Source organism: Carcharhinus amblyrhynchos, chromosome 2, assembly GCF_965287045.1.
Source record: "Carcharhinus amblyrhynchos chromosome 2, sCarAmb.v2.hapA, whole genome shotgun sequence".
NCBI classification, from domain to species: Eukaryota; Metazoa; Chordata; class Chondrichthyes; order Carcharhiniformes; family Carcharhinidae; genus Carcharhinus; species Carcharhinus amblyrhynchos.
Window position 1 is genome coordinate 33,334,599 of NC_137325.1, and position 14,040 is coordinate 33,348,638.

The following is a 14,040-nucleotide window of genomic DNA, read 5'->3' on the forward strand; positions in this document are numbered from 1 at the left end:
AATCGGATGGGAGGGTGGCAGCTTGGGACCATGCAACCTGCCCTCCTCCATCTGAATTATGTCTGTGGTAGGAAGGTGCTAGATGGCCTTCCTCCTCCAATCCAATTATTGCTCTTAAGGAGAAAATTAAGTCTCACTTAAAGGTCTCATCCTGCTCCCACAAGGGACCTGCCATATGAGGAATAGAACAAGCAACCCCTGGCATGTTTCCTTGCTGGCTCCTAGAGGTTGGTGTGGGGGAGGGGGTGGTCCCTCATTTGGAGGCACCTAGAGTCTGGTCCAGGGACCGGGCATTGCAAAGAGGGGGCCGCTGAAGACCAACTCCCTGTCTTTGCTGCTAAAACCTGGTGTTGTCAGACTTTTTACTGTGTTTACCCCAGTCCAACGCTGGCATATCCACATCTTTGCTGCTGACCCCACTCACCTCCACTTCTCTTGAAACTACCCCACTATTTGGAAGTGGTTTTGTCATTGGACTAGTAATCTGGAGACCCAGAGTAATGTCCAGGGAACCCAGGTTCGAATCCCACCATGGCAGATGGTGGAATTGGAATTCAATAAAAACAAATCTTGAATTGAAAGTTTAACAATGAGCATGAAACCATTGTGGATTGTTGTAAAAACCCATTTGGTTCACTAATGTCCTTTAGGGAAAGAAATTTGGTGTCCTTACCTGGACTGGCGCACATGTGACTCCAGGCCCACGGCAATGTAGTTGACTCTTAAAAGCTCTCTGAAATAGACCAGTAAGCCACTCATTTGTATCAAGAATGTCAATAAGAAATGACTATTCAAACCATTAGACACATCGACCTAGGCACCAGAAACAACAACAGCAAACTCAGCCCTGTTGACCCTGCAAAGTCCTCCTTACTAACATCTGTGGCTTGTACCAAAATCAGGAGTGCTGTCCCACAGATTAGTCAAACAACAGTTTGACATAGTCATCCTCACAGAATTATACCTTATAAACAACATCCCAGACACCACCAACATCATCATCCCTATCCCATCGGCAGGACAGACCCTAAAAGGGTGATGGAAAGGTGGAAGACAGTCAGGATGGAATTGTCCTGGTTGTCTTCAAAACTGACTCCAAACCCCATGACATCTCATAACATCAGGTCAAAATTAGGTAAGGAAACTTGTTGCTGATTACCACATTGTGCCCCCACCCCCATCTTCAGCTAACAAACCAGTACTCCTCTATGTTAAACACCATTTGGAGGCAACACAGTGGGCAGCAAAGGTGCTCTGAGTGAGAGGCTTCAATGTATATCAAGGATGGCGCACTAGCACCACTGCTGACTGAGTTGGGTCCTAAATGACTTTGCTACTAGACTGAATCTGCGGAAGATGGCGACGGAAAAATATTTGACCTTATCCTCAACAACCTACCTGCCTCCAGGGGAGGCGGTTTAGAACGGAGTTGAGGAGGAACTTCTTCACTCAAAGGGTGGTGAATCTCTGGAATTCTCTGCCCGTTGAAGTGGTGGAGGCTGCCTCGCTAAATATTTTTAAGAAGCGGGTTGATGGGTTTTTGATAAGAGAGGGGATTAAGGGTTATGGGGAGAGGGCGGGAAAGTGGAACTGAGCCACAACAGATCAGCCATGATCTTATTGAATGGCGGGGCAGGCTCGAAGGGCTAGATGGCCTACTCCTGCTCCTATTTCTTATGTTCTTATGAGTGACCACCGCATAGTCCTTGTTGAGATGAAGTCCCCTCTTCACATTGAGGATACTTTCCATCATGTTGTATGGCACTACCCCCATGCTAAAATGGGACAGACTTCGAACAGATCAAGCAGTGCAAGGCTGGGCATCCATGAGGTGCTGTGAATCACTATCAGCAACAGAACTGTATTTAACCACGATGTGTGACCCCATGGCCCAGCATAATGAACAGTGCAGGAGGGTATACCAGGAGCAGCACCAGGCATACTGAAAAATGAAGTTAGAACACAGGACTACTTGTATCCATTTTGCAAGCAATAGAAAGAGCCAGGTAATTCTACAACCAATGGATGAGATCTAAGCTCTGCAGTCCTGTCAGAACCAGACCAGTCATATAAATATTGTAGCTACAAGAGCAGGTCTTTGGCTAGGAATCCTGAGGTAAGCAACTCACCTCCTGACTCCCCAAACCCTGTTCACAATTTACAAGGCACAAGTTAGGAATGTGATGGAATACTTTCTACTTGCTTGGATGAGTGCAGCTGCAACAACACTCAGAACAAGACAGCCCACTTGATTGGCACTTCATCTGCAAACATTCACTCCACAACCAATGCTCAGGAGCAGTGGTGTTTACCATCTACCAAGATCCACAGCAGCAATTCACCATGGTTCCTTCGACTGCATCTTTCAAACCCATGACTAAGATGCACTGCAGCAATTCACCACGGTTCCTTCGACTGCATCTTTCAAACCCATGACTAAGATGCACTGCAGCAATTCACCACGGTTCCTTCGACTGCATCTTTCAAACCCATGACTAAGATGCTCTGCAGCAATTCACCATGGTTCCTTCGACTGCATCTTTCAAACCCATGACAACTATCATTTAGCAAGGCCAGGGCATTAGATACGTGGGAATCCACCACTTGGAAGTTACCCTCTAGGTCACTCACCATCCTGACTTGGAACTACATCATCATTCATTTAATCTCGCTGGGTCAAAATCCTAAAACTCCCTTCCTAACACGCTGTGGGTGTACCTATGCCATACGGACTACAGCGCTTCAAGAGAGCAGCGCACCACAACCTTCTCAAAGGCAATTAGGGATGGACAATAAATGCTGTCCTCGCTGACAAAGCACCCATCACCTGAGTGAATTAAAAAAATACCTCTATTACAATTACGATGAACTTATTTATTCTATAAGCTGTTCCAAAGAAATTAAGAACTCATCGCTTGGTGAATTCAAACATAGGCCAGGATTTTCCACTCCCGATTGTGTCAGGCAGGTTTGGTGATGGAAACAAATTCTTGCAAGAACTCCCAAATTGTGTTTCACATCAACGTAAAGGGGTGACACAATTCAACATCGAGGACATCATTTGAATGCATTTGCACTAATTATCAGGCCTCTATGTTTGAATCATTCCCCACACCTCCATCAGAAAATCCATCCATGGTGCCATGAGGGCAGAATGATGTGAAGCATGATGGGGAGCACATCTGAGTGCGTCACTCAGAATAGAATAAGGTCACGCCTAGGCACTGTCACCGGGGGCCAGTCCATAGGCAATGCTGGGGACAATGTCAGGTGAGGATGTGCGGAAACTGGTGTTCCAGGTGAACTTTAGTGCTGAGACTGCCTTTAAAAATGGTGCCATGATTGTGGGTGAGAGCGGGCAAATTAGAGACTGTACCACCAGCGTTACATCATGGGTCCCACCCCTAAAGAACTGCACTACATAGTGGAGAAAGCTACAATTGCTATCAATGGCTTCAACACAACTTTTCCTGCCTGCTATCAGCCTTTGCTGATTTCTGGGAAAATTGAGTCCTTAAACTTGGGTTAGACTGATGCTGCATTTTATAGAATGTACCTCGAGTAATACACTGATTAAAGTTGCAATCCTTGACGAACTATTAGTCAATACCCCTATAATTCAGCAAAGATTAACAACCCCAAATCTGTACTGTGTGTAAATTCACTTTCAGCAATAGCATCGTTCCAAAAGTGACTAATATTTGAATTCACAATTTGTAAAGAACACTGCTGATACTACCTAAATAATAATTAGTCCATCTCACTTCCTGTTCACAGAGACACCGATTAACTCTGGTGTCAGGAATTATGGGTGAGTATTTTATTGGCACTATATATAACATATATTTATATATATATAGGGGAGACAGAGCAGGCTGGAGATGGGGGAAGCTTACATATCCATAACTCTTAATTAGAGCAAATTAAAAATCTGGAAATATAAAGCTAGTATCAAAAAAAAGTGGCCAAAAAGTTGTCAAAGTGGCATAAAAACCCAATTGGTTCAATAAAGTCCTTCTGGCAATGAAACAACCTATTCTTCCCCAGTCTGGTCTGTGTGTGACTCCAGTCCCACTGAAATGGTTGACTCTCTGCTGTCATCAGCCAGTCATATAACAACACGGGCAGCTGTTCAAGAAGGCAGACAACCACCACTTTCTTAAGGAATGAGAGATGGGCATTAAATGCCAGCATTGCCAGTGACAGTCACTTGCTGAGAAATCGTTAAAAGATCGAGACAATTTATCAGGCTATGGGATGCGTGGCTTAGACTGGAATTAGCCTGCTTTCATTGCTAATTGCATTAAAGGAGAGGCTAAAGGCTGGTTTCAAAAATAATTTCTGCCTCACCTCCTTTCTGAACAAGCAGTTGTTAATGTAATAGGAAGTTCTGTGGGTTACATCTGAAAGGAAATTCTGGAGTGGTGTAAAGTTGATTGGCTGCTGCCCGGTTTGGGCAAAGTTGAATTTCGTCTATTTTTACTGCATGATCTCACTGCTGTGACCATGGGCAGAATCTTATAGAGGCGAGCGGATTCTCAGTTGCTGGAAAGTTGACACAATCCCCCCTTCACCTCTTTTCCAAAGGCCATCTAAAATAACCACCACTCAGACACTTACCAGGCCAACGGCATGCCTTGTCCTAAGATCAAAGACCCCATGGGCAGAATCCTGCCATGCCAAGAGGTGTCAGCTAATTAGAGGTCAGCAGCTCAGCAGTGCCACAGGGGTGGGGTGGCGTGGCTGCTGCTGATACAGCACCCACGCAAGATCTGGGATTGAGGAGAGACCTGGGCATGGGTGAGTTTTTTAATTCATTGTTTAGAGATTTAAGGCCAAAGAAGGGTGCCAATGAGCCCAATTCTCACCTGTAGAATTAGCCTTTTTTTTTACAAATAAGGACAAAGAGAATTAAAATGTTCCCAAACACCAATTCTATTTGACTAGCATTACCATGTTTTATTATTATCCAGCACCACAGCATAGATTTCATAACATCTATGCTTAACATAGTGGGACATTTCAAACAAACACAGCAATAAAGCATGCAAAAATACAATCATCACTGTGATAACTTGACAAAAACAAAACATTGACATTTCCCAGTTAATTTTTCTATACACTGCAACAGAGGTGCGATAGAGCAAATGAGCAGAAACGGAATAGATACCGCTGGTATGCTACTCAGTGAATATGACTACAGACTTCACTTGTAGCTTATCAAATATGTCTTAATTAATTTACTACTAGCGGCTTATGGCTACTGGAGCAGCAGAATAACCTAAGTTCTAAGAGGCACTGTTGGGTATTGCTGCCTGATCGCTTTTTCTTAAATTATGTTTAATATTTCACAAGAAATTCTTATTTTTGGGAGCACAGACTTATTTTTATGCTTAATCACACAAGTATTAATACAATTGCATTCACAACCATTCTGTCATAATGCATAGACAGCATTTTATATCTATGATGTGAAAATGCTTATGTGGAACTAGATCCCTGCATTTCAGTGGTTAAATTAAAGTCTGCAACAATCATTCAATTTACATCTATATCAAAATGAAAACCCAATGTCAAACCTCTGCATGCAATTTAAAATTAGCATCTTTTCAATACAAGTTTTGAGTTGCCTGATTAGATAATTAGATTTCTCCCAAACACCCATTCCTCCACCTCTCTCCTTTTAAATAACTAGCAATGTGGTGCTTCCAAGACCTGGGTAATGCTGCCAGTGTAATTGTATTATTAAATGATTGACAGTAAAGATTGCATTCCATTATGTGGTAACAGAGTAGAATGGTTCATTGGCTGGTTGACTCAATGGCTTATTTTCAATCCAAGACATAGGGCAAGCTCAGACTTCTGAATTTTCCCATCCTTGTTTACATCACAGTGGCGCAAGAGAATTTCACGGAACTTGTCAAGGTCAACTCCAGTAATACTCGACTGAACAAAACAAAACAAATGAAGTTACTGAAACAGGAATGGTGCATTCTAACTTAAGTGCAAAAACACAATACAACAAAGGTGCCAAATATCATGTATACTTGTAATTGCATATCTCCATCCCTTTTGCACATGATATACATTTCTAACGCATTGTGCTGAGGAAGTCCCCATCCAAAACAGGCAGCAGCTTTCTAAAATTATCATAATAATATAGAAAATGCACATTTGATGACCATTTTATGCCAATCATTAGCAATGGGTGCAAATTTTACCCTTACAGAATGCTGTTTAACAAAGCATTGGTCTAGAGTAAGTGTTAATGGCAGAATAAAGGACAGCTTTGTTTGAAAGCAAAAACGTGAAAATAAGATACAGACTCACACTTGACAAACAGAAACACAAATCAAAACGAGGACCGAGTTTGTGGTCTGAAGTTGTTGAACTCAATGTTGAGTCCAGAAGGCTGTAAAGTGTCAATTCTGGACCAAAGCTTTGTTTATCATCATCAATAACGCTCCATTTGTTCCATGGCATCTTTGTCACTTAACCTCCCTTGCCCTCTAATCTATCCCTGACCTTCTCTTTTGTTCCACCTGGCACCCTCCCCATTTTCCAACTGCATAACACCCATCATATTTCTACCTCTCTTCAGTTCCAAAACAAATCGCATTAGACTTGAAATGTTGGCCAAAATTTTCCAGCTGTTCCTGCCAGCAGGATCCGAGTGCCATCGATGGTGAGCTCCCACCACGGGATTGCCGGTGATGGAAGGTGTGAACAACTGGAAAACTCATTGACAGCTGCAGAACTGGAAGATCCCACTACTGGTTGCCTCTGCTGCCGCTAAATGCGCCACGGGATGGTGTGGAAAATCCCACCATTAAGACTGTTTCCTTCTCCACAGATGCTGATAGACCTGCTGAGTATTTCTACCACTTTGTTTTTATTTCAAATCGCCAGCATCTGCAATATTTTCCTTTTGTTTTATGGTATTTATACATCTGCCTTGGCAGACAATTAGCACATGCAGTCTTGGAGGAAGGTTAAGACAGGAAACCTGCCAGTTCTATACTTCACAGAAGATGTAACAGCTTTTCATCCTTTACCAAAACCTAACTGACTGCAACCAAAATGGCATTAACCACATTTACGTTGCACCGAGATTTAATCCACATTAACTGGGAGTCAGATCTTGAATATTACTGAAAAGAGGGGACGTGTTGCTGCCACTTTTGGTCCTCCTGCTTGCTGTTCAGGCTGCCCATGTGGCTTATAGTGGGCGAGAATCTGACCCACAGCAGGATCTTCACGTTGCCACCTTGCCAGGCTCTTCTCATTTTCCTCTCCATAAATATTGTGGACCTGACAGACAATTCTGACAGTGAAGGAACTTGGCACAGCTATTAGTTGACACAAGTTGTAAGATTTGGGTAGCATAGTGGCACAGTGGTTAGCACTGCTGCCTCACAGCGCCAGGGACTTGGGTTCGATTCCCGGCTTGGGTCACTGTCTGTGCGGAGTCTGCACATTCTCCCTGTGTCTGTGCAGGTTTCCTCCGGTGCTCTGGTTTCCTCCCACAGTCCAAAGTTGTGCAGGTTAGGTGGATTGCCCAAGCTAAATTGCTCCTTACTGTCAGGGGGGACTAGCTAGTGTAAATGCTTGGGGTTATTGGAATAGAGTCTGGGTGGGATTGTGGCAGTTGCAGACTCATTGGGCTGAATGGCCTCCTTTTGCACTGTAGAATTCTATGATCCATCTACAATCTATGAGAAAATAATTTTCCAGTTTGGAATTAGTTCCGATTTATTCTAATGTAATTTTTAAACCAAATGGAAAGCCTCAGCACAGTGTTCTGAGCTGGCAACAGCTGCCTATTCTCAAAGTTACAAAAAGTTATTGACATATGTTGCCCATTCTCTGCTGATGGGTCAGATACCACAGAACGTGAGCACTGAGACATTTTAGATTGCTTTAGACTTAAATCGGAAATCTGCACTTTCCAGCAGTGAGCAAATTTCATTAAACAACAGTTACGATGACATGGAACAAAATAAAGTTATCCAATATTAACTGAAGTTTCATAAGGTAGAACGTAGAGTTGTTCACATGCAAATAAAATCAGAGACCAAGCAAGTCTCAATGTGTCGTAACAGAACAGCTTAAAACAATAATGGTTTAGAACTCCAAAGGGCCAAATCTTCAGCGTTTTGCAGTAAATTAGTTGAAAAACCTAACAAAGTAAGCTTGGCATATAACATATCACTTACAAATGCAATGCAATTTATAATGGTGATACCAGGTATTGTGAGACCTTTCCCACACAGACTGTAACAGTTCAAGAATACCCTTCATTAACTTCAGCTAAAGATGGATAATAAATGCTGGCCTTGCCAGTGAATAACTTCTCAAGAACAAATCAAAAAGTAGTTTCGTAAATATTGGCTTTTGATATCTCTTTTGAATAATCTTAGCCAAGTAACCTTTAAGAATGTGCCTTTGTTGCTTTACCTAAATCACCTCAACAGCAAATCTTGTTTTCCTATTTACGTTGGTGCTATTAATATTGATACTTGTTGATAGAGGTAATATCAATTCAATTGAAATTCTGATTGCTGAGAGTTGCTATATAATTTAAACATTATTTTTAAATTGAAGTATTAATTCAGTTTTGTGTAAACTCACCTTCACCAACTCCATCATATCCTTGACAAATCCATCTACTTCAGGACCTTCCAGAGCTCCCGTTTTACTCTGCAATATAAACGGGAGTTGGCAATCAACACAAGGCTGGGTGATAATTTATTATTCCTTGTATCACAAATTCAAATGAAGGCAGTCCAGCAAATCATTTGATCACGTTTCCAGAATACCAATTCTATTGTCCACTGCCTTTACAGAATACAGCTTAAACAGACCCCACTGCAATCTGTTCCAACTGCTTGTAAATAGAACCCACTGCAATCTGTTCCAACTGCTTGTAAATAGAACCCAGTGCAATCTGCTCCAGCTGTTTATAAACAGACCCCATCACCATCTGTTCCAGCTGTTTATAAACAGACCCCATCACCATCTGCCCCAGCTGGTTATAAACAGACCCCTGCATCATCTGCTCCAGCTGGTTATAAACAGACCCCTGCATCATCTGCTCCAGCTGTTTATAAACAGACCCCTGCACCATCTGCTCCAGCTGGTTATCATGATATAGCCTGAACAACAATGACTTTGCTTATTCATGCTCTGGCTGTCAATCCCGTTGTACAACTTGCAGTCAGAAACCACATGCTATAAGTATGATAATACATCCATATGCAATATCCTGCATATGTGGGACTTCAGAATCTACTCTTAACAATGGCATCAGTTTTAACAAACAATTGCACTCAGTGCCATGGTCTTCAGTTTGAAGACAAAACCTCAATCGCATCTGCGTACCTTTTTGTTAATTACCAGACACATTTTAGTCCTGTTTCCCTTCCTCGCTGATCCATTGGGCTGAATCTTAACCTAACAGACACAATCATAGTGAGGGTTGGGTGGGGTATGATGATTTATAGTGGTGGCAGGAATCAGATCATGAGGGAGATGGGCTTTGTTGTGCCTGTTTAACTTGGCATTAGTATCCCAGGCTTCCCAGCCAATCATCAAGTGCAGGGATGATGATGACCTATGTCTGTCAATGGGAAGTGTTCTAAGGGCAAGAGTCACAGTAGCCGCATTCCTGAGTCATCCTTGAGGTTTCGGCATGTACAAGAATGGGAGCTTGATGTGGGAAGGCTGATGGATTTCCCTTTGTGAAGCATTGGGTGTGATGCTGTGCTGCCCCTTCTGAATACAAAAATACAAGGTTGAAAAACTAAGTACAAGCAAAAATTCATTTTGGCACACTTGGCAGTGGGTTAATGATTTTAGTTTAGAGTGTCACTGTATCAGTCTTCCATAGGGCCAGGGATCCTTTTTAAGAGATTTCTGGAAGAAACGATACAGCATTGATCTATGAGCTCATCAATTCCCTTTTCATTTTCTCAACAATGTCTCCAACCCAGTTCAGAAATTAACCTTTCAGAAGCTATGGAAAGCTTCTGTCTTGTTTTTATGTTGCAGGATGATGATCAATAACATTGATAACAGAACGTGACCATACAACTGCAAGGCATCTGCATTCTTGTACATGTGCAATCTGACCTTCAACCCCCAGGTCAGGTGACTCCATGTAATGCAGAGTATAGCATATTATATCTACAATTGGAATCCACTACCACAATCATCCTAATATCGTGACAGTTTCAGAGAGAGAGAGAGATGGGGATTTGCTTATCTAAAAATAGAACTAGTTTAAGGCTGCACATACACTCAGTCATAGCTTTAATCTGATTATTCAGCACAGAATTTGCTGGAATAATACATGTTTGCTGTTCCCTTAACTTAAGGACGTTTTTCAATGTAATTTTCTGCAAGTGTACTCTGGTGATGATGTGACAAGGACAACATGGCATTTGGAAACTGTTTGAATGACTGGAACAACCGCGTTAGGATTTAAGGATTGGAAAAGAAACAGAAAAGCTAACAAGGAAGAGGATAAATTACGGTGGATGAATTAATATCAAATAAATTAATGTCCAAAAATGTGTGGCTTGGGTTGATTGGCCATGCTAAATTGACCCTAGTGTCAGGGGAATTGGCAAGGTAAATGTGTGGGGTTACGGGAATAGGGCTAGGTACAGACTCGATGGACCAAATGGCCTTCTGTGCTGTAGGGATAAAGTACAGAAACAGAAATAAAGGCTGGAACTTTTCATGGCTGGAGAATCAGGGGCAATTAAGCCTCCACTGGCCTGGAATCCACAAACAGATTTTATGTCAGTAGTCAGATAATTGCTTAAAGTTGTGGCTTCTGTTCCCATTCTGGAGGATGTCCCCCCAGCCCCAAGAGCTGTCAGCCAATCAGATGGCCAACAACTCTCCAGTCTCAGGCATGTCACCAGGAGCAATAGCCACTCCTGGGACTGAAATCAGTCCCTGATGAGAAACACTGATGTCTATCGGATAAGCGGGGTGGGGCGATTTCGGTAAGGGTAGCCAGGCAAGCGTCAGCTAGGGGGTGAGGGCACAGGATTCTAGAGGGGGGTGCCCAGGCAGGCTGCCAATGTTTACCTGGTGACCTTAACTGATATTTAAGAAGCTCAATTGGCTCTATGGCAGGCAGGTTGCCTGACACCGACACACCACTGGTGAAATCCTAGTGGAAACAGGTAGGAAACAGATATGGTTCAAATGGTCTCTTTTTGCACTGTAAGGATTCGATGGTTCGAAATATAATTATTGCTGGGGGAAGATGCATAAAAATAGTGGGAGTTATGGGAAGACAGATAGGGAAGACGATTTAAGACCAATATCAGATCGGCCAAGATCTTTTTGAATGGTGGAGTAGGCGGATAGTCTATTCATGCTTCTTTTTCTTGTGATCTTATGATCCAAGTGGGGCAACCAATTGGCACACAGCAAAATCCCAACAGCAGCAGGATCATGATGAGACAATCTGTTTTAAGTGCTGGTTAAAATGAGTTCATTTGTGAGACTGCATACCAAAATACACTGGTCTTTCTACACTGTTAGAAATCTGCATGCATGTGAGCACATACACAAAACACAAATACATCAGAGTAAAATATTCAAGTAAAAAGATAAAACCCACCACATCATAATGGGTGAAAATCTTCTCAAAGTCTTTCTGTCTGTCCTTCAGGCTACACGCCTATAGTCAAGAGGGGGAAACATAATGTCAAAAATCAGTGGTTTTCTTTGGAAATTTGCTTGATGTGTCAATGTTCTGATGCATCAAAATAAAACTGATGATTTTAAAAATTAAATACATAATAGTTACAAAATTACATTAATTGTGTTTCATTTAGAACAATTCTGAATGTGTTTTTTCTAAAGTGAGATTTAGGGAAAAACATTTTCCCAAAAGCAAGAATAACGTACTAGCAGGTAAGCAATCAGAGAAGCAAAGTACCATGATGCTGAAAATTCAAAATAAAAATGGAACAATGCTGGAAATACTCGAAACAGAGCGAATCGTTCAGGTTGATGACCTGTCATTGGAACCTTTCCTGATCCTGGCATCCTGTTCTGATGATAGGTCTGAAATGCTACCTTTATTTCTCTTCATAATGCTGCCCTGACCTGTTTGAGGGCAGGCCGAACTGGCGTATTGGATCAACTATAAGGTAAAGTGGCCATAGTCCCAGATGGCCATTGGCTGCTCTCCCCATTGAGGGTGAGAGCTGACTGGTGGTGACTTTAACCTGAGGATCACCGCACCTCAGGTGAGGGGCTAGGTTGAGAAAGTAGGGCCTTCATAAACAGCCTCAGCTGGCATGGGAATTGAACGCATGCTGTTGGATCCCTCTGGATCACGAACTAGCCATCCAGCCAACTGAGCTAAACCCACTCCCCAGTTGAAACAACTGGGACTGTACTAGATTTCAAAGAACAACTTATTTGGGAAGATCCAGGAATAAAAATGCAGAGATGGACAGGAATTAATTGTAATCAAAATGTGCAAATTTGGAAGAATAAGTTAACAAGAAATCTCTACTATGTTTTGTGAATCCAGTGTGGAATGGTAGCACTGGAAAAAAGGGTGCATCATACCTGATATCAACTTGAAGCTCTCCCAGGTCCAATGTAAATGGCTAAAAGTTACCTAGTCGCTGAGGGCTAGTTCTATAGCCTAAGATTTGTGTAGGGCTTTTGCCAGCATTACATTGTTTGGAGTGTGCAGTTGACACTCGGGCTACAGGATTTCTTCTGGAAAAGCTGTGGCATTATTTGTGGAAACAGCTCAGAGGGAATTCCTAGCCTCTGTAGCCAATTCAAGAGTGGCACGGGAATTGTTTGGGAAAAGATTTCCGGAATGCTTTCTGAATCAGATAACTGTATAGGCCATGAAGGAGAAATAGGCCAGACAGTGGATTTCAGGTTTGCAACAAGTTAAAAGCAAGGTTTGACAGATTCTGCAATCTGAAATAAAAAACAGAAAGTGCTGGAAATACTTTGCAGGTCTGGCAGCAACTGTGGAGAGAGAAACTGAGTTAACCTTTCAGGTCAAACATGAATTCTTCAGAATTGAAGGAGGATAGAAATGTGATGCATTTTATGCCATTGGAAGGGGAAGAAGTAGACAAGGGCAAGTGTAGGATAGTATAGAGGGTGAGAGAGATGAAGTGACGAATAGGAGAAAAGACAATGGGAGTGGTAATGGTTGTAGTAAAGAGACAAAGAATGCTTAGTCCCAGCAATGTATTTAGCTATTTGGATTCTAGACCAGCACACTGGAGTTTGGACCTGCCATTGCAACTGGTTCACGCTCCCACCTGGAAGTGACCCAGCTGGATTATCTACAAGAGGGGGACTATCCATGTGCAGCGAGAGTGCCTGACATTGTAAGGGCTATGCATTTTAAAACAGTTGTACAGAATTCATAAGAGGGAAACAAGAAAACTTTCAAACTGACAATTCAACTAATAATCTGAAAAAAATCCATTACTGGGACTATTATATACGGATGACGTAATGGGTTTAGTGAATGTCATTTCCAGAGTCTCACAAATTCCTTTTTGGACCATATTCTACAATTTAACCTTTGTGTTTCAGATAAGCTATAATTCTTGCCTATGATGTGAAAACAAGCAGTTCTGCTACTTCAATGCCACTAGCTGACGGTAGGTGGATGAATCAACTCCCAACCTGTCAGAGGATTCACCCTGATACTCACCTCTGCATAATTAATGAACCTCTAATTGCAGAATCAGGAATGTATTTCTGCTCCTGCAGGATGGGAGCCACTGAAACTCTCCGTAATGCACTTAGCCTCATAAATGAAAAACTCCATCCTACGATGGGGCTATTTTTTGGTCCCAACCCTACTCTGTCTGTCAGATGCCTGTCTGTGAGCTCTTCACAGAGGCACCCATTCAGAGGCTATGTCTGGGTCCTGCATCCTATTGAGGAAGAAGGGTAGGAGCACTTAACCAGCAGCCTGGGAAGGAAAGCAGCTTCTCCATCAGAGGTGACAGCTGTCACTGATGG

The 14,040-nt window shown here is 42.4% G+C and overlaps 1 protein-coding gene across 1 annotated transcript in view; it reads right to left on the reverse strand.

The window, feature by feature from the left end:
- Window positions 1-4,933: 4,933 nt before the first annotated feature.
- scgn (secretagogin, EF-hand calcium binding protein) overlaps window positions 4,934-14,040 on the reverse strand; it is a 55,847-nt gene continuing 46,740 nt past the window's right edge. Inside the window, exons 9-11 of the mRNA XM_080215786.1 lie at window positions 11,642-11,701; window positions 8,632-8,700; window positions 4,934-5,946 (exon numbers count right to left, since the gene is read on the reverse strand). Coding sequence (XP_080071912.1) covers window positions 5,818-5,946; window positions 8,632-8,700; window positions 11,642-11,701 — 258 coding nt within the window. The 3' untranslated portion in view covers window positions 4,934-5,817. The remainder of the gene's footprint in view (window positions 5,947-8,631; window positions 8,701-11,641; window positions 11,702-14,040) is intronic.